Below are 24,914 nucleotides of genomic sequence, written 5' to 3'. Positions count from 1 at the left end.
TATACTTGAAAATGTAATAAAGAAACAGGAGTGCTGAGAACATGAAAACATAATAATGGCAAAACAAACCCTTTTCATCTTTGGTGCCAGCAGTTGGTCTCTTCAATCTGTTTGAAAAGTGCTTTGAAAGAGAGAAAGAAAAAGGAGAAAAGGGAAAGGCAAGAATTCATTGTGAAGCACAAGTGTTCTCCTTTCTCTCCTGTCAGCATGCCCCAGATACCTTCTTTCCAGACTCCGTACAACTCCCGCGAGGCTCCTGATGTTTGTTTCCAGTGTCACACTCTCCTCCATAAAAAGAGTCTTTCATTATCATTTATCGGATTTATGTTTGGACTAAGTTATCTGAAAGAAAAAAAAAAAAGATGTTTTTAAGTCAAGACATAGATGCCTGAAGATCAAAATTGTCATCTTTGGACAACAGTGCTACCAACTTGAACTACTGATACCTGTATCCAACCAAAGCAAAGCAAATAGGAAATGTTCTCCCATTAGGCAGGTTTGTCTTAAGTAACAATAAAATTTCTGTTAGAATTGTTAGATGAAAGAGTTTCTGACCCCTTCAAGCCCCCCCACCACCAGTGCCATGATCCCACCGTGATCCAGGCTAATGTGGTAACTAACGTAACTGATGGCTAATAAAAAGAGACCAGTACTACCTTTTTTTTTTTTTTTTTTGGCAGAATCACATTAAAAGTGAGGCTCCACATGGACTGAATACTGTCATGTTTTGAAGGAGTTAAATTCAGAATTTTATTCTTTTAGTCTTGGTGTCAAAAAATGACAAGTGACCCTTTATTTTAACTTCAACTAGAAAAATCTCCAGATTGAAAACTATTTTCTACATCTTTCTACTATTTTGTATACTTATTTTTTCCACTTACTTTTCAAGGCTTTATTTTCACATATAGTGTAGATAAGAATATAAAATAATATGTTTCTCCAGAAAACTAGCTAAATTTCCCAATAGCAGGTTTTGTGGAAGTTTTTGTTTATTTTTTAATTTGATAGAATCACAGAGACTGCAGGTAGAGAGGCATAAAAGACTTAGACAAACATAAACCTTTTCTGTCTTTGACTTAGCTAGGATTTAGAAAAATTTAATTTTTATAGACTTACTAATTTACATTAAGCCAATGTTACTATTTATGTAAACATAAATGCTTTGTATCAAAATAGTCTTACATTCTATGGCAGCAGTGAACATGGGGGAAATTTAGTAACACTAGCCAACGCATTGTTGTGGATGCAGTCCAAGAACAATCCAGATGGTTTATTGATCATAACTTTCTAAGAGTTAGCATCCTATCCAATTAAGTGATTGTTAAATATAAAAACAACCAAACAAGAAAAACTAAAGTTTCTGATTTTCACAATTATGACACGAAAGTCAAACAGATAAAGAGATAACGACTCTTGGGAAAAAATAGTATCCAATTCTTACAGTTAAGTAATATGAAATACAAATCAGATTATCCTGTGCTCCACTGAAAACCAAGATAACTGTGGAATTAAAAGGGTAAAAATGTATGAGATTGCTTGCACCCTGGCCTCTGAGATACGCGTTTGTTTGCAAAACCATGCCTTTTGCATTGACCATTGTACTACCTGTAGGTAGAGTTAACCTTCTGGGGTCAATGAAGAGTTTTGAGCCAGGCAGTTTGAGTTCCAGCATCTGTGTCTGTGTCCCTGAAAAAAAGGAAGAGCACTGATCCTACAGGGCTAGCAGGTGGAGTAAACCAACATAAGTGAAATGTCTGATGCTTCTTGGCACATTGTTAGTGCTCAGTAAATTTTAATGACCAGAATCAGCCAGAGCCTGGCACTCAGTTTGGTGTGTCATTTGGTAAGTGAGAGGACCAGCCTTCGAGGCTGAACTCCCCATCACTCCCTGCTCTGCCTGTTCCTAGTGAAATTAGGGTAGGCAACATGACACTATAAAATGCCAAGTATTCTAAATAGAAACTTTTTAGCCTTCTGACATTAGAACTTAATACAAAAAACAGCTGATCAAAATATATTTCCATCTCCTGTAAAGTGAGAATAAGATAAGAATATTTCATTCAAAATGGAAAGTAATGGGGTGCCTGGGTGGCTCAGTGGGTTAAGCCTCTGCCTTGGGTTCAGATGATAACCTCAGGGTCCTGGGATCAAGCCCTGCATTGGGCTCTCTGCTAGCAGGGAGCCTACTTCCCCCTCTCTCTGCCTGCTTCTCTGCCTACTTGTGATATCTCTCTCTGTGTGTCAAATAAATAGATAAAATCATTTTGAAAAAATGGAAACTAACAAGAAGATGATGGTTTTCATTGCCGTCTGTTGGGTACAATGACAACACAATGCCTAATAAAGATTGCTCAATCTGCCCTAGAAAAGTAATTTGGACTTTTTGCAGCAGTTTCTCATAAAACAGAAGAGATAGCAACAGAATTCTTCCTTTGTCTTATACTCCTTGACTCCATCTTCATGAATCTCAGATCTCATGTTCTCTATTTACCTGGATAGTGACAGTACTAATACATACACTGCAACAACTACTCTCCAGGAAGTGCCACTAGCCAGGCAACTGTCTAGGCTGCAGATTTCTAGGCTCTGAAATTACTGCTTAGTTTATTGGTTGTGTAAGGCAGTACTTAGAAGATTGAATATAATTATGCTAACAAATAGGTAGAACTTTCTCAATGAGATTGAAACTTCTCAACTCCCCCAGCACACCTAACTGTTCTGGTCTCAGTCTTATCTACATCAATACCAGCAGTTTTCAACTCTCCTATTGGACCTGGAGGAATACTAATTAGTTGGAGAAAATGGGGAAGAATTAGAAGGAAGTCCTGGGAAATGTACATAAAACCAAAGGCATCTTTTTATGTTTGTAGTAGACTTCCGTGAGAATTTTTTCTATCAGGGCTACATTCTATCCATCAAATGCGTTAAGATGCAAAAAGGGTTGAGAACAGGTACTCCACAGACCCATTGAGTGTGATTTTGAACCACACATGTCATCCAGTCACTTACCTTATTAAAATCATTCAAAAGTTTCCTGTCACCTTAGAAAAAAAAATCCAAGCTGCTTAGTAGGATCTAACTGTCCATGGCGTGTTCCCTCTCCATCTCCCAGTCTCATCTCCTACCACGTGCCTTTTGGATTTTTGTATTCACTATTAGCATCATGAGGTCTGTAATCCATACTGGTGAGATATAAAGAGTTTGAAAGGCATGACAATTTAGGCATTGTGTTCTTAGACTCGCAAAGGAAATATTTACAAATGTAAGAAGACGAAATTCCATTTGTGGTTATTGGAATGTTTCCCAGATCTCTGAAAAATCAATTCAATCAGTTATTAGAAGGAAGAGCTCTACGCAAACTGCTACAGAGAAGGAGATTAAAAATCAGATCTTTGTCCATACAGATGGCCAAAAGACACATGATATATATATATATATATATATATATATATATAATATATCATATATATATATATATCAGATATCAGATATATATATCTCACATCTATAATTTATAGATATATCTCATATCTATATCTATATAGATATATATATTTCACATATATATCTATATCTATCTATCTATCTATATATAGATAGATAGATAGATATAGATATATATATATATTTGAACTATATACAAACACACACACACATGCACACACAGCAGGGAATATTACTCAGCCATAAAAAATGATGAACTCTCACCATTTGCAATGACAAGGATGGAGCTAGAGAATATGATACTAAGCAAAAAAAATCAGAGAAAAGACAAATAAAGATTTCACTCATGTGGAATTTAAGAAACAAATCAAATGAGTAAAGAGTTAAAAGAGAGAGAGAGGCAAACCAAGAAACAGACTCTTAAGCATAGAGAACAAATAGTTACCAGAAGGGAGGTAGAATGAGATTAAGGAAGCACTTGCGATATTGTGTGGAAGTGTTGAATCACTATAATGTACACCAGAAACCAATATTATATTGTATACTAACCAAAATTTAAGTAAAAACTTCAAAAAATAAATAAAACTCGGAATCTTTGTCAAGCACTTAGCAAATTTTTGATGCATATCTTCAAACTCATTTCAGAAGGCCTCAGAGCAAATGCAAGTTTAACCTTGTATCTGTGGCAGAATAAGACTGCTGCATTATATGAAAACCCGGTCATAAATTTTAAACAGTTTCATTAACATTCCCCAGATCTAGTCTAACCATGTTGCAAACTTTCTCCTAGGTAAACTTATGTGATGTTCAGTAAATTTCTCTATAACATTTCTATTGTAACTCAAATCTCTAAGTATATGTGTAGGGAAGTCTCATTGTCATGCAAAAGTGTTTCTTTGCATTAGTTTAAATTTTTTAGGAAAGAATTATAGCAAATAAAATGTTCCATTTTCCCCCTAAAACATTATCTGAGGGACAGTCAGCTGATGTGTATTCTTGTCATTGATTTGTAGATTAATGTGGATTTTCAGTAAATTTGTTAAAATTCCTCGGATTATAGTTCTGGAGATCTCTACATGAACTGGAGTACTCTACTTCATGATCTTAAATGGCTCCTTGATTGCTTAAACTATCTACAAATAATTGTGTTCAAAATGAAAACAAAGATATAGCTATATATAATTTTATTAACACATTTTAAATGTTATAAATGAACCTTTAAAAATAGCAATAAAATGTTGTTGGTCAACATTAATGAATTTTCATTCCAAGTATTTCCCACCCTTTGTACTGTCTTTCAGCTTAGATTATATGTTAATATTTACCATTTTATTGGCTGCTACAGATTACTTCTAAATTCCGCAATTACTCAGATGAATTCTGCTAACAGTGAAGAGTTCAGCTAAGTTTTTCCAAGGGATTACAGTTGTAGAAAATTAATATTCCAATAGGTAAGTAGAACACAAGAGAAATTAAATGCAAGCAGTAGGAATAAATGGATGCTACATCAGCCGGAATAATGGATCTAATGCTGTTTTAATTCTAGAAATAGGTAATATAAATGTAATTCTGTACGAATCAAATCAAACTATCTTTAAGGCAAATTAAGATATTATGAACTACATTATGTCTGATTTTTTTTCAGCATTAGAATGTGGCTAATAACCCATTGGTAGGCTGAGTACTACATAACATTAAATAATAAGCATTTTTCCCATTCAAAAATTTCTGAGTTTTAAAGATTTGCATAAAAAATATTTAGATGTCCACTTATGAAGTAAACAAAAAAGACCCGTAGTTTTGGGGCTGAGAGTGCCATCGTTAAGAACAATACATGCACAAGTACATATTTTTAAAAGGAGAACAAGGGAGAGAAATGAAAAGGAGTAGAAAAGCTTTTGCAAATTAAAATTAGAGTAGTGGAATTTTTGATTACTTAGGAAACTTGGAAGATGAGGTTAAGCAAATCTCAAATCTCCACAAGGTAAAGCAACAAAAAAGAGTGTGAAAATAGAACACACTGGAGAATTACAAGATCTGTCCAGAACATATAAATAAAGATGATTTGGGAAAGGAACACAGTGTTGGGAGAGAGCGTGCACACGAAGAAGATGGTGGAAACGTAATAATTAACAAAAAATTATAATAACTCTGAAATATTTCCCAGAAAACTAGAAACCATGGATCCTTGATTGAAAAAACTCATAAAGTCTGAAAAAAAGACTTGAAGCAAGACTCGTCATCATGAAGCTGTTAAGACTAGGAATAGAGAAGTTCCTGATAGTTCCAGAGGACAAAACAGGTGACAGATGACCAACACCAGACACTGTTGCAAACACTTTCTCACCACCTCAGCAGCAAGTTGCTGTGATGACAAAATGAGCTAATGACACCTCGTGTGCATGGATGTGCACACGTGTGCATGTGTGTGCACGTGTGTATGGTACAATACCATGTTCTTGGGGTAGTAGCCTGACACCAACGCCATACAGTCTTATACGAAGTTATTACTATTAATTAATCTAAAACATGATTCTGATCTATTATGATGGCCATTACACACGTGAGGAATCAACAGGACAGAGAAGTGACATCTCTCCCGTTGTCCCCCAACTAGTAAGGGATGAAGCTGGGACCCAAACCCGAGCAGTATTCCTTCAAGGCTAACGCTATAAACCATCACATAATACAGGCCTCCTTAATAGGCCATGCATGAAGAGAGATTCCCAATAAACCAAAGAGCTGAAGACAGCATAAGAAATTATGAGAATATATGTATAAAACAGCTTATAAGAAAATATTTTAATAACCTGTGACAAGGGGAGGCTTATTACCAAGACACAAAACTCAGAAAACACAAAGTCGGATTTGGCTTCAAAAAAAAATTAAACACTTCATGTAGCTAAAGGAAATTAGCTAAATAACAAGATGCAGTTTTTCAACTTGGAAACGTCCTTCAACTTGAAAAAAGTAAAAGGCTAATAATATCCAGATCTTACTAACGTTAAGAAAATACTTTTTTACCCTCTATGTGGGAGTGTAAATGAGTGCAATGCAAACTGACAAGTTTATTTCAGAAACTTAATGGCATAAATCAACCATTAAACTTTTGATTTTTTTTTTTTTGGCAATGTGAAGGGTGAGAGATGACACTCACACCTGGATCTAGGCCTTCCGGCCTCCAGAACTGTGAAAACATCGTTTCTCTGGTTCAGGCCCCCGGTCTGAGGTACTTTGTTAGGCCAGCCTGAGTTGACGAAGGCACAGCTTGAGTTGTTTTCGTTCTTTGACGACATACTTCAGAGGAACTCCATTCACATCTGTCGGGATTGAGTCGTGACGGTTGGTATTTCTGCTCTGAAGCTTTGCTGTATCCTCCACTAAACAGATGTTGAAAAAGTTCTGTGAGGAAACCAAGAATGGAGTGGTGGTGGCCGTGGGGCTGGGGGGAGGGGGACATGGAGAGATGTCAGCCAAGGAAACGAATTTTCACTTATGAGAGGAATGCTTTCGAAGCTCCAGGGTAGAGCTTGGTGACAATGGGTAGGAAAACGGTGTGTGTGCTTGACAGCTGCCGAGAGTAGATCTTCAACATTCTCACCGCACACACGAACTCGGAATGAGGCCTGTGAGGTGATGGGTGTGTTAATGATCTTGATGACCGTCCCACAGTGTACCCCGTGTACGTGTACATCAAGTCATCACCTTGTGCCCTCACCACATATACAAGCACATTTCTCAATTATACATCAACTTTTAAAAGCAAAAGGTAAAAAAATAACAAGAGCAGAAAAATCCATGTGTCCAAATAAAAAAAAAAAATTAAGAGACAACAAAATGCCAAAAAAGAGAGAAAGAGAGAGTTCTGTGAGGAAATGTAGCAAAATGTCAGCAAGGTTTTGGCTTCGGTTTCCAGACCTAGGTCTGCCTCTCTGCCCCTCCGCTTGTCAGCTGTGCCAGTGGGTAAAGACCTGTGGGCTTCGATTTGCTTTTCCCCCACCTGGAGAATAAGGATATGCAATTTCACGTCATAGCACTGATATGAGGATTTTTTAAAATGATATTTCTATGGGTCACCTGGGTGGCTCAGTGGGTTAAGCTTCTGCGTTCGGCTCAGGTCATGATCTCAGGGTCCTGGGATCGAGACCTGCTCAGCAGGAAGTCTGTTCTCCCTCTCCCTCTGTCCCTCCAGTCTTCCCCTCACTCATGCTCTCTCTCTCTTTCAAATAAATGAATAAAATCTTCAAAAACGGGGTGGGGGCCATGAAGTTACTGGGAGCCTAAACTCTCCACTGGAATTTCAGAAGCACCCGCTAGGAGAGCCCACAGACCCAACTAAAACATAGTCTGGTTTGAACTGAAATTAGAATGAACTGAGTAAAAGCCAAATACAGCGTCCAGAAAAGATGTGGGCAGTGAGTCCCGGCGTCTGCAGGCACAACGAGGAGGTGCTGAGTCCCCATGACCACACTTGCCACAGCTCCAGGCCACTCCCCCGTCGTGTCTAGCTTCCATTTATGCCGTCCACCAGGAAAACATTCAAGTATTAGACGCCCCCGAAAAATCCTGGCCCATGGGCCCCTGCTGTGAGAGCTCCTAGCGCCCCCTGTTCTGGCCCCCCGCCTCGGCCACTCCTGCACTCTGTCCTGCAGCGTCCACCCCCGGTGCCCACTCGTCCTCCCCGCCCTCAGAAAGCCCTTGTGAAGGAACACGGCTCCTCCTCCGTGTCCACTCAGGCCTGATGGCTGTTGCCTTTCTTCTTGCCTGTCTCGTGCCTCCCGAAGCCACTGTTTTACTGGGGGCTTCTTTTCTTCCCTTTAAAAAATTGTTTTATTATTTAAACAGTCAACCCCCTTCCCTCTCTCCCAGATCCCAACCAAGTAATGAAACAAATTCAAATCAAGTATCTAAATTCTTACCAATTAATAAGCAGGAGTGCTATGCTTTGGGACCCTTCTGACTTGCTAAAGAAACCATTTCTTTTATATCTTAGGTAAAGAACACGGAGGTCTCCGTGAGCACAGAAAACCAGGCGCCATCATAATGGGGAAGCACACTTCTTCCTTCCTCCGGACAGGGAGGGTGTGGATGAAGTGCTGTCGTTCTGGGCTTTTTTCTAGGTGTGATATGACTGTCTGGTCATTTTCCACAGCATCTGTGTTCCTGCCGGGTCTTCACTGGTTTGAATCTTTCAGGGTGCTCCTGAGTGTTAGCCCTTCGTGGCTAGAGTGACTTCGCCTTCCTTGTCCTGTGGTGTTTAAGTTTCTGGCCCTGAGAGAAGTCGCATCATTTTGTTAGAATAAGCAAATATTCTCAGGGTCTCAATATCCAATATATTTCCTTCTCTATGGAATGGAACTGTGTTCTTCTGTCTGGGGGTCGTGCACGTAGCATGGGTAGAGGGATGTCATGACGTGTCATTCCAGAGAATACTTCCAAATGCCAGGGAAATATGGGGTTTTTCCCCAGCTTATCAACATTTCCTGAAAATATGGGTGGAAAATATTATTTTCTTTTAAGACAAATATGAATATACACTGCAATAGAAACAAAAATGTAAAGAGACTTTTAAGATAGATGAGTACCATTAGCAAATTTGTTGCTTTTAAGTTTCAGAACTCCTCACATTCCCCAGGTACGTATTCAGCTCCTTTTTCTTTGGGGGATGATCTGGAGGGAAAGTGTAGGAAGAATTTAAATAGAGTCTCTGTTTAGTGGTGTGAACAGTCTATTCCAGCAAGTGTTTAATTGAAGCCACAAAGTTGATTTCTGTTCTGTTTTCATCAACAGTGCCAACGGGCATAATTCAAATAAATGTAGGGGAAATGCTTAATTATTTCTCTCTCTTCTCCTCTTACTCATTGTTGACATAATCAAACAGTACTCATTAAGCCTTCATCTGTACAGTTCTGAGTGAGGTATGCTATTTTTGTGATAAGCATTAGATAGCATCATCTGTGAATTGTCTGTAAAGAAATGGTTGAAGTAAAAAAATAATAATAATAATTTAATTTCCAGTTAGACTAGAAATTGTTCATAGAGGAGCCGATGAAAGTAATGTTGCCCTTGAAGGAGAATAATGTTCAAAGCCCAGCACAGTGAGGGGCCACCGCTGACCCAGGGGAGAAAGCGTAGACATTGAACAAAAACACATCAAAAAGAATCTGGGCCCACTGGGCAGAGACAGAAGGGAGAAAACCAGCATCTGCTGGGTACCTCCAAGTTCCAGGCATCTTCCCAGCTGGTGGTTCACCCAATCCTCAAAACACAGGGAGCACAGGGCAGTTGTGGTTGACATGATGTCCACAGCTCTCTCCTCAGCCCCGTTGGCACCCTGCCGGATCTTGGAAAGCACGGGTTGTGTGCATCCTTCTTTCGTGTTTCTGTTTGTCTCTCCATGATCAACCACCATTCCCGAAGCAGCCTGTGAACCACTTCTGAAGGCAGGGACTGGACTTCCCATTCCCGTGTCTCTCCTGTGGGGTGTTGAACTGTATTAGCTCATGTTTGACAAAGAGCAGTTGTGTGACTGAATTTTCACACTCAAGATTCTAGGGTCAAACACTGAGTGTGCCAGACTCTTCCCGAATCCACAACTTACAAGCCTTCGCTTTTAGCCCACAAGAAGTGTGAACTAAGGGTGATCCCTGATACTGCTCTCTTTTGGGTATTTCTCATTCGTTTTTTAAATAAGATAAAACTGAGGCCAGGAACACTGTCTTAATATTAGAATTTCCGGCTGGTTTATGCTGATAAACGCCTGCAGCTCCACTTGTGAGAATGTGAATTATCGTCTGGGAAGTCAATGCTGAGATAAGGAGGCAAAACTATTAAAATGTTTAAGTGATTTTTTTTTTCATATCACATTACTCTCTCATAACTTTGTCACATAAGTACCATGTGGAAATGCCACCTTCTTCAAGAGGGCCTCTCTGACCGTCCCATCTAGGTGACCTTGGTGGTCACCTCTCTTTTCACTATGGTGTAACATGTCTGAATTCAGTTACAACGCATTGGTTTCAGAATCAAACGAGTCGTACAGCACCACTCGTGTCCTCCAGAATTTGCAGCTAAGGAAACCCAGAACTCAAGAGACAAAGCGAGGCTTATGAGGTTATTACTCCTACAAGTAGGAGAAGCAGCGTGCGGATCTGGTCTGTTAGCTCTGAGTTCCCACCCCTGACTTCACCCCTCACTTCTCCACTTTTCTGACTCTTCCCAGATCCAGTGTTCCTCCTTGCAGCATCAGGGCCCTACAGGATAGAGAAGACACAACCGGATGGGAATTTAAAAGACTTTAAAGGACTATTGACCTGGGAGGGCAGGGAAGAGATGGAACCAACCAGGAATTGTGAAGGACGGACAACAGCGGGCAGCCTTCCTACCTGCCGAGGCAAAGAGCAAAGAGAGGAAATGTGGTGAAGGCGCCCTGGGAGAGGCAGGGCAGGGAGCAGAAAGGTCCAGAATCTCAGAAGGAGGTGGGGCTGGCCAAACCCCAGGAGCTGCCGGAGGACAAGGCAAAGAGGAAATGGCCACATCTCCCTCCTCCCCTCATCTGCTTGCGGGGAGACTTAATCTACAAGGGAATTACGCCAACAGTGAATTGAAAGTGATTTTTATGTAAAAAGCAAGATTTCACTCTCACAGTTTTTTAACCTTAAGTGGTTCTACCAGTTCAATTAGCCTTTTATTACCCAATTCATTTGCATTTCTCCCTGGACCCCAAGCTCCCGACACTGCATGGATGTTTTCCAAGTCACCACACTCACCTGGTGATGAAACTGGCTTTAGGCACGTGACCTCATGGAGAAGGACGAGATGTTTGTCACCTCTGTGCGAGTGGACTGTCCGGCCTCCATCCCTCCTGACAGAGACCAGAAACATTGCCCATCAGGCTCGAAACATCTTCTCGTTTGGCTGAAGCAGACACTCTGGAAGGACCGAGCACACCAGATCCAGTGTCCTCTGCTCACTAAGCTCAGTCTCAAGCACGAAGAACAATCAATTCCTGGCCAAGAAAAGGTTGCGGAGGCCCCCGGATAAGGGGGACGTTTTCTCGCTCTGTTGCCGGCATTCTGACAAGCTCCTCGGTGGTCGCTTCTGTTTCCGTTTGCATTAGAACAATGTTTCGTTTCAGGGATGGGTCCGAACTCCCAGAAGCATAGATAGAATTTTCCTTCAATCTATTTTCTAGAAGATTCAACTTTCTGGCCACTTTAGTAACCACGAAGGTTTATTGTTTCAGTTAATCATATCACCAAGTGGGTTCAGTTACTCACAGACCCGACAGGAGAAGTCAGGGCCTTGATGTCTCCAATTGTGAAAGCTCTTCTTGCTAATTGGTGGTTACTGGCTGGGATACAGCGTCATTTGCCTGCTCAAAAAACGTTTTAAAAAAGTATGTAATTTGCTTTTGTGTGCCGAAAGGGAGTACAGAAGAAAAGAATGCAGCTCACAGGCTCTCCATCAAAAACAGCTTTTTTTTTTTTTTTTTTTTTTTTTCCAGAAAAGCTTTTCTGCTTGCGTTCCAATAGCTGGAGGCTACTAGAAGTCTGAGATCTCTAGAAAGCGTACCCAGCTCCCTGGCATCCGAAAGTTTGACAAGACACCCTTGAAACTCTTGCGCCCTGAATACATTTTTAACTCCAAGAGGAATAAAGCGCCGAGTTGTCCGCGTCCCGCACCTGTGTCCTTACCTGGGGCTCTCTTGGGAGGATGTGTGGGCCGCGGCCTTGTCGGCTTGTTGTGGGTTTGGGCTTGGGTTTTTTCAGTCTATCCCGCTGCCTCCCTGGATGTCTCTGAGCGCACCTCTCCTCCCTTCCCTTCCCGCAGGCCACGGGTTCGGTTCCTCGAAGATGTCGCGCGCACAGACGTTCCCCAGCTACGCCTCGGAGCAGAGCGACGAGACGCAGGCTCTGTCCCGGGCGGGCAGCTACGGGTTCAGCTCCAGCTCCAGCCTCATCCAGTGACCGCCGGAGAGCCGCCGCCGCCGGACACAGCCCGTCCGCGCCCGCCGCGGGGGCCGCTGCCCCCCAGCCTCCTGGAACACCCGTCGCGGCTGAAATGCAAGCGGGCCGGGTCTCGGCCCGGTCCCAGGGGCACGTCACAGACTGGAGTTCTGCTTCCTCGACTCTGTGGCTAAGTCTTTATTTATTGAATTTCTGGGGGGTTGGGGGGCTGGGGAATCTATGTTTTACAAAAATAAGACTCCAAATCGTAGCTACAGTCATTTAAATGAAATTCTTTGGTTCTGGGCACCGTGGAAAGGGGCCCACACCGGGTGGTGCCTGGGGGGGTGGGCAGGACCCCGTCCGCGTCCTCGTGGCTCAGCCCTCCCGTCCCGTGGCGGGGTCTGTCCTTAGACATAACGTCACCCACCGCAAGCTGTGTGGCATGGAAGGTTCGGATGGAGACACAGCCAGCAAGGTCGACAAATGGCATCTTGACTCTCCATATAAATAAGCCCCGGTGAAAATGAAGGGAACCCGAGATCTAGAACGCTCTGCTGAGCCGGGTCTTGGCCCTCTGCTGTGTGTGTGCGTGCGTGTGCGCGTGTGTGCATCTGTAGACGGATGCGGAGACCGCCGTATCCATCTGTGTCTAACAAGTACACACCAGATGTGTGCTGAGGGGGACAGGCTATGCTCACTTACATTGTTGAAAACTGTAATTTGGTGCATTAACATTAAGATTGTTATGTTGAATAGCTATTTTTAAAATAGTGCTGTTAAAAAAAATGGCTTCTTATTAGCAAAAGTATTTACGTAGTCAAGTCTGCTCCTCTGACAAGTATAAATGAACATGTGAGAAGGGGGGACGTGCTCGAAAACGAAAACCAGAGAACCGCTCTCGCTGTCCTACGCGTCCTGTCTCCATGCCGTCTTTCTGGTGAGTGTCCCCTTGGTGACAACCTTTGTCTCCTCGGCCATCCCTCTGAGCTATGTGAGGGAGATTGGGTGTGATCGCCCAGCTGCCTCCATTTACCCTCAAGTAAAAAAAAAAAAAAAAGATTTTAAATGGGAAACCATTTTTTTTTTTTTTTTAAGAAAGAGATGGAAAGTATGTATATGATACCCAGAAAGAAGTCAGCTGCTTTACCGTCAAGAGAACCATGGGCACAGGATTGTAGATGTTAATTATTTAAGATTTTATAGATGCCATGCTCCAAAGCCACTGGGCACTTGTGATTTAGTATGTAACCAGAATCTGCTAGGCTTTCCTTTCTTTTTAATGGACATGGTTGGCTGGGATTGTAAGAAAATGGATCAAGTATAATTTTTTTCATCTCTGACATTCATGACCTACCAAGTTTAAACCTACCAAGTTTAAAGGGAAGCGAGTGATTGGCTTCCACATGATCTAAAGAATTTGGATCATTCATTTAGGGTCAGCAAAGATATTTTTGTCCTTCATTTTGAAGTTAATTCAAGTAAAAATAAAAATCATTCCGCCCAACTTACCTGGTGCCACGTGCCTAAGACGGCGAGCCCGCAAACACCGCAAGCGGAGTGTAAAGTGCAGTGAGCCCAGATCACGGAAGAGAAAAGCCTGATTTGTTTCTTCTTAATAGCAAAATTCTTTGAACTGTTGAACTTAGTCTGTTGAAGGGGTACCTGTCTTGCTGATCTATAATAAGACTTTTTCTTTCTTATCTCTATCTGTAGCTTGAATGCAGATTGCACATACATTTCAGAGAATTACTACTGAGTAGAAATGGTTCTGGGTCCCTCCTACATGTATTTACGCTTAGAGCACCTACCTAGCCTCTCTGAATCTCCACGATAAGAATGAACACCCCATCAAGATGCTAATCATAAGAGTTCACGTGGCTATGAAAAATAATTATCTTAAGCTTTCAGGAATTAAAAAAAAAAATGAGTCAAACTCTCTGTGCTGTGAATTTTGCTGACACAGCAGAAAAGCAGATGCCGGTTTCCTGATGATGACCCAGCCTTCCCTAAGATCCCAGCTGGCAGGGTCACATGCCTCTGAATCACTGAGCTCCTCGGCATTTGCTTCCAAAATACCCTTTGTAAACCATACCAGAGCAGCCCCCCGCTGAGACCATCCACGCACAGCTCCTGGTGGTGCCACACTCAGAGCAAGCCTCTCGGCGGCTCACTCGGTCGAGCTCTGCTTAGAGACCACAGTTTCAACACGGGACTTGTGGGGAAAGGGCCTCAGGGGTCCTGGTTCATGTCTCAGCTTCATGAATGTGCGAGAAGCACAGACAGCGAGTCCGAGGTGGGGGGATCCTGCTAATCAGATGAGTCTGCTCTTGTGTCTGGCGGAAGACACGATGCCTGCCTGAAATTGCTTCCAGAACACCATTTGCTTGTGATCATTACCTGTGAGCATAAATGAGGAGATACCAAAGATCAGGCAAATCTTGGGCCAGGTCATTCTGAAAATGAGGTCGTTACAAAAGTGTGTGAGAGAAATTTCCTTCCCAAGTCTTTCACCCAATCTCATCCCAACGAGGATGATGCTATAAAGTGTCTCCTGGCACATTTTTGGAGATTTATTCTGGCATATGCCTCCATCTGTACTAATAATTGTAGCTCAGATAAAATTGCTAACCGAACAGATAGGAGAATTGATATTAGCCTAATATACTTGACATGTGGCAATGTGCATGGTAATAAAAATGACGAGCAAATAAATCTTCTACAAAAACCAAAGAAGAAAGAAAAGTTACCATACCATTCTCCTGGAACTTCATAAAACCAATCTCATTGGAGCAATTAGAATGAACATAGACACATAGTCAACGCACTCAAGCTCATAGGTTTTTGACTGAAGATACCTCTACACTTTGCAAGTCATTTTTCTCCCTCAGAAATTGTATCATATCTTTCCTGCTATTGGGAATTCACTGAACCAAAGACATCCTTCGGCCCCTTCTAAAAGTGACTCACTTGGGGTTCCAACCATATCTAGGTAGGTGAGTCAAGATGGTCACAGTTTCCACATTGGGTTGGAAGAGAGAAGTGGAGAGGGACCTTGATCCAAGTAACGAAGGCTCTTCTGAGAGCAGAGAAAGCCTGGAGGGTGTACACAGTTTTCACGAAAAGATGACATGGCGGGAGGGGGAGAGGTTATTTCTTACATCCCCAAATTTTCTTCTGAAAATATTAATCGTTGCACCGTGACCAATACCTGACCTTATCTTTGAAGTGTTTAAAAGTATAAAATAAGCTTGACCCAGTAGTTTACCATACTGGTGGGGGAAAAAGAAAACACATTCTTCACTTTTTTGTTGAATGAGTAATAGGCACTCAGAACTAATTTATTTCTGCAGGTCCCTGATGTTTATGAATCAATAGGTTCTGGCCACTGCCACAATATGAACTTAATAAAACAAGAAATGTATATTTACTTATGTACTAGGGAAGGTACCATTCGATGGAGCATGTGAAATAAAGTGAAACTATTTATTAAAAGTAAACTTCACTTTTTTCACCAAGTAGTAACTAGAGTACTAGTCCTAGTATCTTGTACAATTTTTCTCTGTCTTCATTGGGCCATTATGTTTGAAAATCATTTATCACCTATAAAATGGTCAACCACTAATCCCTTCTGTCCAATATAGAAACAGTGGACCGGTAAATAACATTACACTGTTAATAGTTTTTACAGATCCAATTTATTTACTGCATGTGGTATCTTTAGAGTAGAAGTTAAAAACATATCATAAAAATTTATGTCTGCCCCTCGTTCTTCAGCCAATATCTGAGAAAACTTTGTAAAAAAGCATGAGTACCCTAACTCCTAGATTATTTGAGCCACTTACTGAAATCAACCATTAATGCTACAGTGAAAACAAGCTAAGAAAATTATATTCTTATAAAAAAATTTGTAGTCCAGTTTTGATGATTATACCACAGCACAGTAAACAGGCAATATACATTCAGTGATGCTAAGCTTTAGGCCTTTAACACATTGTCTTACAACAAATATTGTACTAAAAGCTGCTCAAGGTGAAAACGATACACTTTTCTCCAGTTCTATGAACATATCATGTCCATCGGTTATCTGGAAATTTCAAATTGCTCTATCAGTCACATACCATACTTTACAACTCCTCAACCTTGGCCTTCTTCAAATAGATAAAAATTGGCCACTCTATTTCCATTAATATAATACTAGGCGATGTGCCACAGAGATGAATTTCTGGCCTATGAAATGTATGGAGAACAATAGCCCATGGAGGGGGCAGAGAAGGAGCAAGGGACCTACTCAGGAGGGCAGCAATTTAGATAGAATTATAAAGACTCCAGTGAAATGTCCAAAGTAGCACTAAGACCCTATTTTCTTGACACTCTAACCTCAGTTCCATATCACAGAGTTGGTCTTCTTGACCAGCTTCACCTGGTACCCAGCATGCAATTAAAAGAAGACAACAGTTGCGCCATGTTTTGAAGTGACCACAGAAAGACAACGCATAACCAATAAGTATGCTTCCTCGGGTTTAGCGAAAATTTTTGAACATGAAGGAGTGTGTAACGAAATCCCCATGGTAAGGTGTCTCTTGGGTAACCCAAGGATTACTTTTGTATGGTCAACTTCATTTGAGTTTCAAAATGAAGGCATGTTATCTGTGACCCTGGGCTGAGGGCTAAGTATGTCATTAGAGAGCCACAGCGCCATGTGTGTATTCTCTGTGAATGTATTTGTAAAACTAGCCCGCCTTTTTCTCCCTGAAATTATCACAAGTCCTTACTTTCTTACTCAAAAATGTGAATCTTTGTTGGATAACTTCTCCAATTATTACAACTTGTTGAGACAGTAGCTAGTTTATAGACTCTCATGGAAGTATCCTGAGATGTTGGGCACATTTTCTAGATGGGCAGGATGCCAGCTAGCTCTGGAAGCAATTGTGTGGAATAAAGGTTCACGTTCACGTTCTACTCAGGAGGAAACCCAAGCCCATGAATGTTGTCATTTATTCAAGGCAAAGAAACAGTCAGGAACAGTTGTGCCCAGTTCCAGGCTCCTGGGCCAGAGCTAATTTCCTTGGCTCCATCTTGTGTCCCATTTAGATGCCATGGGGGTTGAGAAATGCCACATGGCCTCTAAGTTAATGGGCCCTTGCATAACATTTGAGTGTCTCCTCAGGTTTTTCTGATGTTCTAACTATTCCTGGACTCATCACTAACTGTGTCAGTAAAGAGGCTTTATGAGACAACTTATTAAACCTGTAGGTCATGAATGACTGGCATAAATTCTATTCTTCTTACAATTGTCACCAGTTCTTCGTTGGAAATTCATACTTACGTATTCCAAAGTGATAGTCAAACTAAAAAAAAAAAGTGGGTATGGTTTGTATTCCTACTGATTCATCATATTGTAATCAGGATTATGATTTTATTCTTATTTTATCTCCCTGTAGTATTTTGGCTTAATTCTTCATGGCGTTTGTCACAATGTGTTTAGAGAATAACATCGGGCTCACATTTTGTTTCTTGTGAACTTCCAAAATCTTCCATTTTCAGTTGGAATTGGGAAATACCCTTTTATTAACAATAAAATAGCTTACATATCAAGTTTTTTAATACACTTCAGGAGACAATTATTTAAATTAACTGAAGCCTAGATAAATAAGAAATCAGTTAAAGTTACCAAATAGTATGAAAAACCACATTTTACTCACGATTTTCATACACTTTTCCCTAGTTTATGATTTTAATATCATGTAAACATTTAAAGGAGAGGAAAAGTACATTTGTCAGAGAAATACTATAATTTCCTTCTAATAATTCTGTTTAAAAAGTTTTTTATTTTGGCTCCTCTTCTATGCCTACTACCCTATATTCTGTATTCCAATTTTAAGAAGAATGATTAATTTTAAATTTTCTAATAATTATTTGGGGCTAGTTTTAAGTGTTGATACAATTCACTTTCTCTGTCTGTTCTCTACTGTTGGGACGATTTTAGACTGAAAGAGAGCATAAAATCAGCCCTTTTTGCAGACAGAGAATACTGCACTCAGTGGAACAGGGGTCTACCGTGACCAGGCCATGCTGTTCATATTGGGATCTGACTGCTACCTTCATTCACTCAAGAGAGCTATAGTTTCAGAAGACTTGCTTATTTTTTGGAAACCTGAAATTTAAAAGCCTAAGTTCAGGAAAAGAAGATTGAAATCATGACTTAGTTTTTTTTCTTTTTTTTTTTCCCAAAAGTAACTACAGATTTTCTCTCAAAAACAATGTAAGAGGGTTTCTATGGTGTTCCAATATTGTTAACTATTTGACAAATGGGCTGAAAGGCAGGGAAAATGAAGACTAGAATGGCAACAGCATCTTGATGTTCTATATAAATCAAAAATTAGCATGGCATAGGTCAATATGAAATCATGTGACTAATCAAATTCAGACTTACATATCTACTGCATAATTCAAAGACCAATGCTTATTCTTATATGTGTGTGTGTGTGTGTGTGTGTGTGTGTCAGTGGGTTCAACGGGGGAAAGGAAGCTTTCAATTTTCGTGAAGACTTAAAATAGAGAATAGAGATTCCTTCCAGTTATGGGGCACTCTATATTACTTTAGTAATAACAGGCAGAATATAAATCACAACAATGAATCCATCTACTCCCTGACAATAAATGAGCATAAAAGCCGGTATCATCTTTGTGGCAGATGAGAGAACCAGGACCTGCAGAAACCCCCTTGTACCTTCTCTGCACTAAACCCTAACACCACACACTCTCACACACACACACGCACACATGCACACACACACACACATACACTTATTTTTACTTTTGACCTACTCTGTATGTGTTACATTTGTTACCTTTTTCCTAGGTCCACCCAGAATTATCCCACTTTTCAAAATCCTTATCCTTATGAATCTTCAAAATATACTATGTGCTGTATGTTTGCTTTCTGTAAATTCTTTTAAATTAATTTGTATATACTTTGTGAAGTCTTCTACTGTAAAGGGATGTCATTTGTCATTGATTAAATATAATGTTTATGATTATTTTGATAAAAATAACTTTGGATGCTAGGCCCTTGTTAAGAAATAAAATATCCATTACCCAGTTTGCTTCTACTGAAAATCATATGATTTGACTTTATTTTTCATCACAATCTACTCCGGATAAATAACAGTTTGGGGACGTCTGTACTTAAATACTAGTTGAGCCACCTTTTGGAATGGGATGCAAAGGAACAGCTGTCCCTAGAACCTAAATGTGAATTTCTGGCGGAACATAAACTATTATAAAAATGAGGCAATAATAAAATTAGGAAATTAAATTATTTTTAAATCTGTCTGTGTGATTTTTCCCCCTTGGTAAAAGCACATGAAATACATAATATAAGAATTACCTTCTTCTGAATTCATAGTTTCTGTATCTCAATCCTTGGTAGATACACCTAATGAATTGTTAATGTCTTCCTCATAATTCTAAGAAATTTACAGTTGATATGGCTACAAGGAGGGGGACTTAGAGTAATTTAAGCAATGCTCCATTACTGAAAAAAAGAGGTCCATAAATACTGCTTTACACCACAACTTTGCATGATTGAGATTTTTGAACATCTCTATTGATGGTTTTTACCCATGAGTTATTTAATATTGTTCACTATATGATTTCCTTATATTTTTATTATTATCTGATGAACTGTAACTATGTAATTAAACAGGATTTGACGGTCATAGTCTGCTAACCTTTAAAATGTCATTTATTCCTTCATTCCTTGGCTTGATATTTTCAAAATAAAGTAGAAGCCCCTTTATTAAATGTAAGATTACTGAGAACTTATGATGCACTCCCAGTGTTCTCCTAATCTTATGTTAAATAATTTTTATTAGAGTGACTGGGCTTGATGGAATCATAGAATATTAATGTTGATACTGGCATTGGCGATCAATACTTTTATCTTCAGTGACGCGACATCCAGAGTTTTTAAGAGGCTTTCAGTGTCACAAACTGGAAAACACCTTTCCCTCACCAGCACTGTGCTTGCCCTTTAACAACCAAAGAAAATTACTGAAAATGAACATTTGGTAGACAAAGACTTCACCCCAAAGGTGAAATGTGTACAGTCATGACCGCACCAGATCTCGACGACTTTCTGATTTTCCTCCTGTGGTATTGACCCTCCTGTCACCTGGATTTAGACCTATTTGCATCTGTTTCTCAAACTTAATCTTTAGATATTAACCAAGCATTTGTTGTGAGTTCACTAGATTAATTTGTGAGGAGTGTTTTTCCTTTTGGAGGGTCATGTCTTTCAAGCGAGTCCAAAGCTTCCATCTGTCTTCAATGATCAGAGAGATCAGAGTGGGTGAGTTCACCTGGACAGAGCAGGCATGCGGCTAGAATGTCCAGCTGCAGTAGGTCTGGCCAAAGTCGTGCATTTGAAGAAGGCGATGACAACTGCATGAGAGCTTTCAGACCCATCAGCTGGGAGAAGTTAGGAACACAAGGGCCAGTGAGGGGGCTTCTTTGTCAATGTGGAACGAAACCCTGCTGCTCCTGGATACGAATTTCCGGTGCCACTTTCATAACAAGCTGGTGATGTGAACTAATTCCTCTTTTTCTTCTTCCTCTTAAAGTCATGAGGACTATGAAAAGTACAAAAGTTTGTATAAGTTTGGAGCCAGCATCAAAGAAGATACTTAATAAGTGCCTGCACAGGGCACGGCCCAGGAGCCATGGCTCTGCTATTTTTGTAATATAATGAAGAGAAACAAAACTAAAATATCTCCCCAAGTGGCAAAACTGCTATCCTTATTTCTAAGTTAGTCAAGAAAAACATTAGGCAAATTTACCTAATTTTGATATCCATATGGTGAATTAGAAAAATAAATGTTTGAGCAAGAACTAGATAGGATACCTAAGCATTCACGACACTATGAACTATCCTAATATCTAGGTGTTTCAGCCTGCTGCTTTATAGGCTCTCGAAGGCCAGTCAACCACTAACGAGGGCTTACTGCTTACAAAACATGAGTCAAGGGCACGCGACATCTCCTCGCTCTTGGTTCTTGCCCACTTTTTGATACACGGCAGTGTCAGGCAGGAGCTCTGACAGCAAATGGGTACTTGGCTTTACATAGAAGACATGAGATAGAGAGAAATACGGGGTTAGGAAAGGTGAGAGAGACTAGCCTCCCCAGCTTCCTAAATCCCTTTCCCCAAGCTGTCTCTGGATTTCTCCCTTTTGTTGCTTTTTCTGCCTTTTTTTTATCCTAGGAAAGTATTAGACAGGGTTGCCGAGCATAGCTCCAAAATTAGCTCCCGTTATTTGAATTGCATAAATGTTTTAAACCACGTTCTCTAAAATTCCCAACTCCTTTTTTGACACAAACTTGAGCAGAAGACAAATATGCAGTCACCCACTTTCTCTGCCTGTGTGAATCCCAGAGCTCCGTTCTATGTACCTTACAATCTTCCAAATATTTGCAAACTTTCGATATAAGGTAGCCAAAAGAGAAAATGCTATTTCAAAATTTAATTTTAAAACATCCTTTGAATCTTCTAAGAGAGCTAGGAATTCAAAATGAGCAGAAGTTGAGCTCTCCTCAAGGAATTTGCCATTTAGGGAAGAAGTATGCATTTCCAGTCATGAAGCAGGTACGGTCTGTCTGTGATATCCAGCCCATATCCCTTGACTTAGTAAACCCTTTCTTCTTCCGGTATTTAAATTATTTAAAAAATTATTTTAGTTAGCCTGCTGATTTTGAAGTTTATGGGGTTTTTTAAGTAATTATATTTCAGGGAGCTAAATATAGAGACAATTTTGATGTCCAAAACAATATATACTAAAGCCACTAACCAGAAGTAACCCTCACTCTCAGCCACAGAATCTAAAGAAAGAATGCTACAGATGTATTTTGTAGATATTCTACTTAGCTCTCCTACCTCCTTCGCCTCCACGTCTGATCCTCTTTCTCAATACTGAGGGGGAATAGCATTTGAACCACTGAGATGGCATGAAGCATTGAGAGTTTTGACAGGGAAACTTAACTGAAATGAATTGCTGTAAATTTATAATTTGTAAATGGGACATCTAGGTATTTGATAAGAGAGAATGCTCCCTGCTACTTGTAATACTGTGCACAACCTAGACTGATGCGGGTGCTATTTGGTATCTCAGGTAAAATCAACACAGTTTATAAAAATATAATTCTATCCCTCACGTGGCATTTCTCCTTCCTAGTTCTTCCACGGCAATGTAAATTGTATGGAGATCCAAGAGGCATTATATCCTCCAAAATGCTATATTATGGCGCTTGACATTTTAAACAATAACATTTGCATGTTATATTTAACTGTGCATTTAAGTTGAATTTATGAATGGGATTTGGAGGATTATGATCTCAGATAGTTCAGGTGATGCTGATGACTCAAAAACAGAGATCACGTTTGTCCTTTTTGGTTCCTTTCTAGATACTGTGTTCTCCCTAAAGCTTATCTAAAATATGATTCATACAATGATAATGAGTGGTTATTACTAATGCATTTCCCTAATTTGAAAGAGATGGTAATGGATTTGGGGTTGTTTGCTTGATATTAGTCTACCTCAATAGAAAATTTCAATGCTACTCCCATTAACATATGAAGAGAAAGAGGGTTGAGTTTGAGAAGCTATTTTTGAGTGATCTTTTTGAAAAGTTTTGCAGTGTTTTAATTTAAGGCCATAGGTAGTGAAAAAAATGATAGGGCAGCTCTGCCTTGGGTCTATCTCTCATGGTAAACTGACTCACACCTTCATGAGAGCCTCCAATGACCACCATGATCTAACAGTCCCCCAGGATGTGTGGACCTTCCTTCTCAAGTTGCCTGTTTTTATTTATCTTTCTTTTTATCATGTGTTTTCTTCTGTAGAAGCCAAACAGTAACTAATTAATTACATACATAAAACATAACACATAAAACCTACATGTGCATACGTATTTCTTGATCCTACTGTTAATGCCTTCCTTAGTTTCTCTGATCTATAGAGTTTGCTAATTTTCATTTACCTTTTATGTGACTAATCCTTAAAATAAATATTGAATACACGTGACCAGGGAAACACTTCCTTATGCCTTGCATTTCAACCCATTTTAGCAGAATCCCAAAAGAGCTCGTTCAGTCCGGTGCTTCAGACTACATTCTGTGGTGCATGGGTGTTGCTGACGGTTCCTCTGAGTTAATTTTTGCTGATGGAATAGACTTAACCCGTCAGTGTCTTCTTATAATTTGAGATGGAATTTCTCTTCACTACCTTTTGCTTCTCTTTGGACCAAAAATTTTATGAGGACGGATGTTGATCTGGACATAGTTAAGAAAACTGAGCATAATCTCCTACTAATTTCCAGATTATATTCTACATTTGTGCCAAGTTTTCACACGCCATAGATACTTGGTCAGGTGGATCTGTGGTTTATGAAAATGGGCCAACGCTCAACATGGATCCATGTCCAATGTCAGACCAGCCTAGTGAAGCTTCCTAACGTCAGGACGAAGAAACAGGTCAGAAAACATATTAAAACCACATGGTGGGGGCGCCTGGGTGACTCAGTGGGTTAAGCTTCTGCCTTCAGCTCAGGTCATGATCCCAGGGTCCTGGGATCAAGCCCCTCATCGGGCTCTCTGCTCAGTGGGGAGTCTGCTTCCCCCTCTCTCTCTGCCTGTCTCTCTGCCTACTTGTGATCTCTCTCTGTCAAATAAATAAATAAGATCAATTAAAAAAAAATACATGGGGAGGGGCGCCTGGGTGGCTCAGTCGGTTAAGCATCTGCCTTCTGCTCAGGTCATGATCCCGGGGTCATGGGATCCAGCCCCACATCAGGCTCCCTGCTCAACAGGGAGCTTTCTTCTACCTGTCCTGCTCCCCCTGTTGTGCACTCACTCGCTCTCTCTCGCTCTCTCTCTCTCTCTTTCCCTCTGTCAAATAAATAAATCTTAAAAGGTAAAAAAAAGTACCCAAGGAAGGGCTTCCAGGTTTAATGCTAACGCATAAAGAGCTTGGAAGATGTCACTGCCTTGATTACAACAAGAGAGAGCTAAACAGATTAAAAATCAGCGACTTCTCAGAGAACTGAGGTTTGAAGGCAAACCTCAAAATCTGCAGAGACAAACGCATCCCTACAACTACAACAACCAGTACCTCCTTCCCCGGGGGCTGAAGCACCTGAGCCGCAAACTATGAGAAACACTTAAAAGGTGAGCAAGGTAAACGGTTGGCATATAATTGTGGGTAATAGGATTGTGAGAAACTCACAGGGATCATACCCTGGGGGGGACCCCACACTTTTCATGGACTTTTCTTCCAGGAAACTCAACAGATTCTCATCATGAGGACCTGAGAAAAGTCCCTTCATGTCTCTGGCAAGGAAAAGAGCAAGGTCACCACTGTGAAATAAGCCAAGAACCTTCTCAATAACAAAGACACGCTTACCCTCCAGAGGAAAGGACTTCGCCAGAGCCCAGGTCTCAAACTTAGTCTGGGCTCCTGTGGTC

General features: G+C 40.4%; 1 protein-coding gene across 1 annotated transcript in view; it reads left to right on the top strand.

Annotated features, from left to right (window-relative positions):
- The window catches only part of DOK6 (docking protein 6), a 386,183-nt gene extending 366,467 nt beyond the window's left edge, over positions 1–19,716 (top strand). Inside the window, exon 8 of the mRNA XM_059139419.1 lies at positions 12,277–19,716. Within this exon, the coding sequence (XP_058995402.1) occupies positions 12,277–12,413 (137 nt within the window). The 3' untranslated portion in view covers positions 12,414–19,716. The remainder of the gene's footprint in view (positions 1–12,276) is intronic.
- The last annotated feature ends 5,198 nt before the right edge of the window (positions 19,717–24,914 follow it).

This window comes from Mustela lutreola, chromosome 11 (genome assembly GCF_030435805.1).
Source record: "Mustela lutreola isolate mMusLut2 chromosome 11, mMusLut2.pri, whole genome shotgun sequence".
Lineage (NCBI taxonomy): Eukaryota > Metazoa > Chordata > Mammalia > Carnivora > Mustelidae > Mustela > Mustela lutreola.
This window is presented reverse-complemented; position numbering and strand designations above follow the sequence as displayed.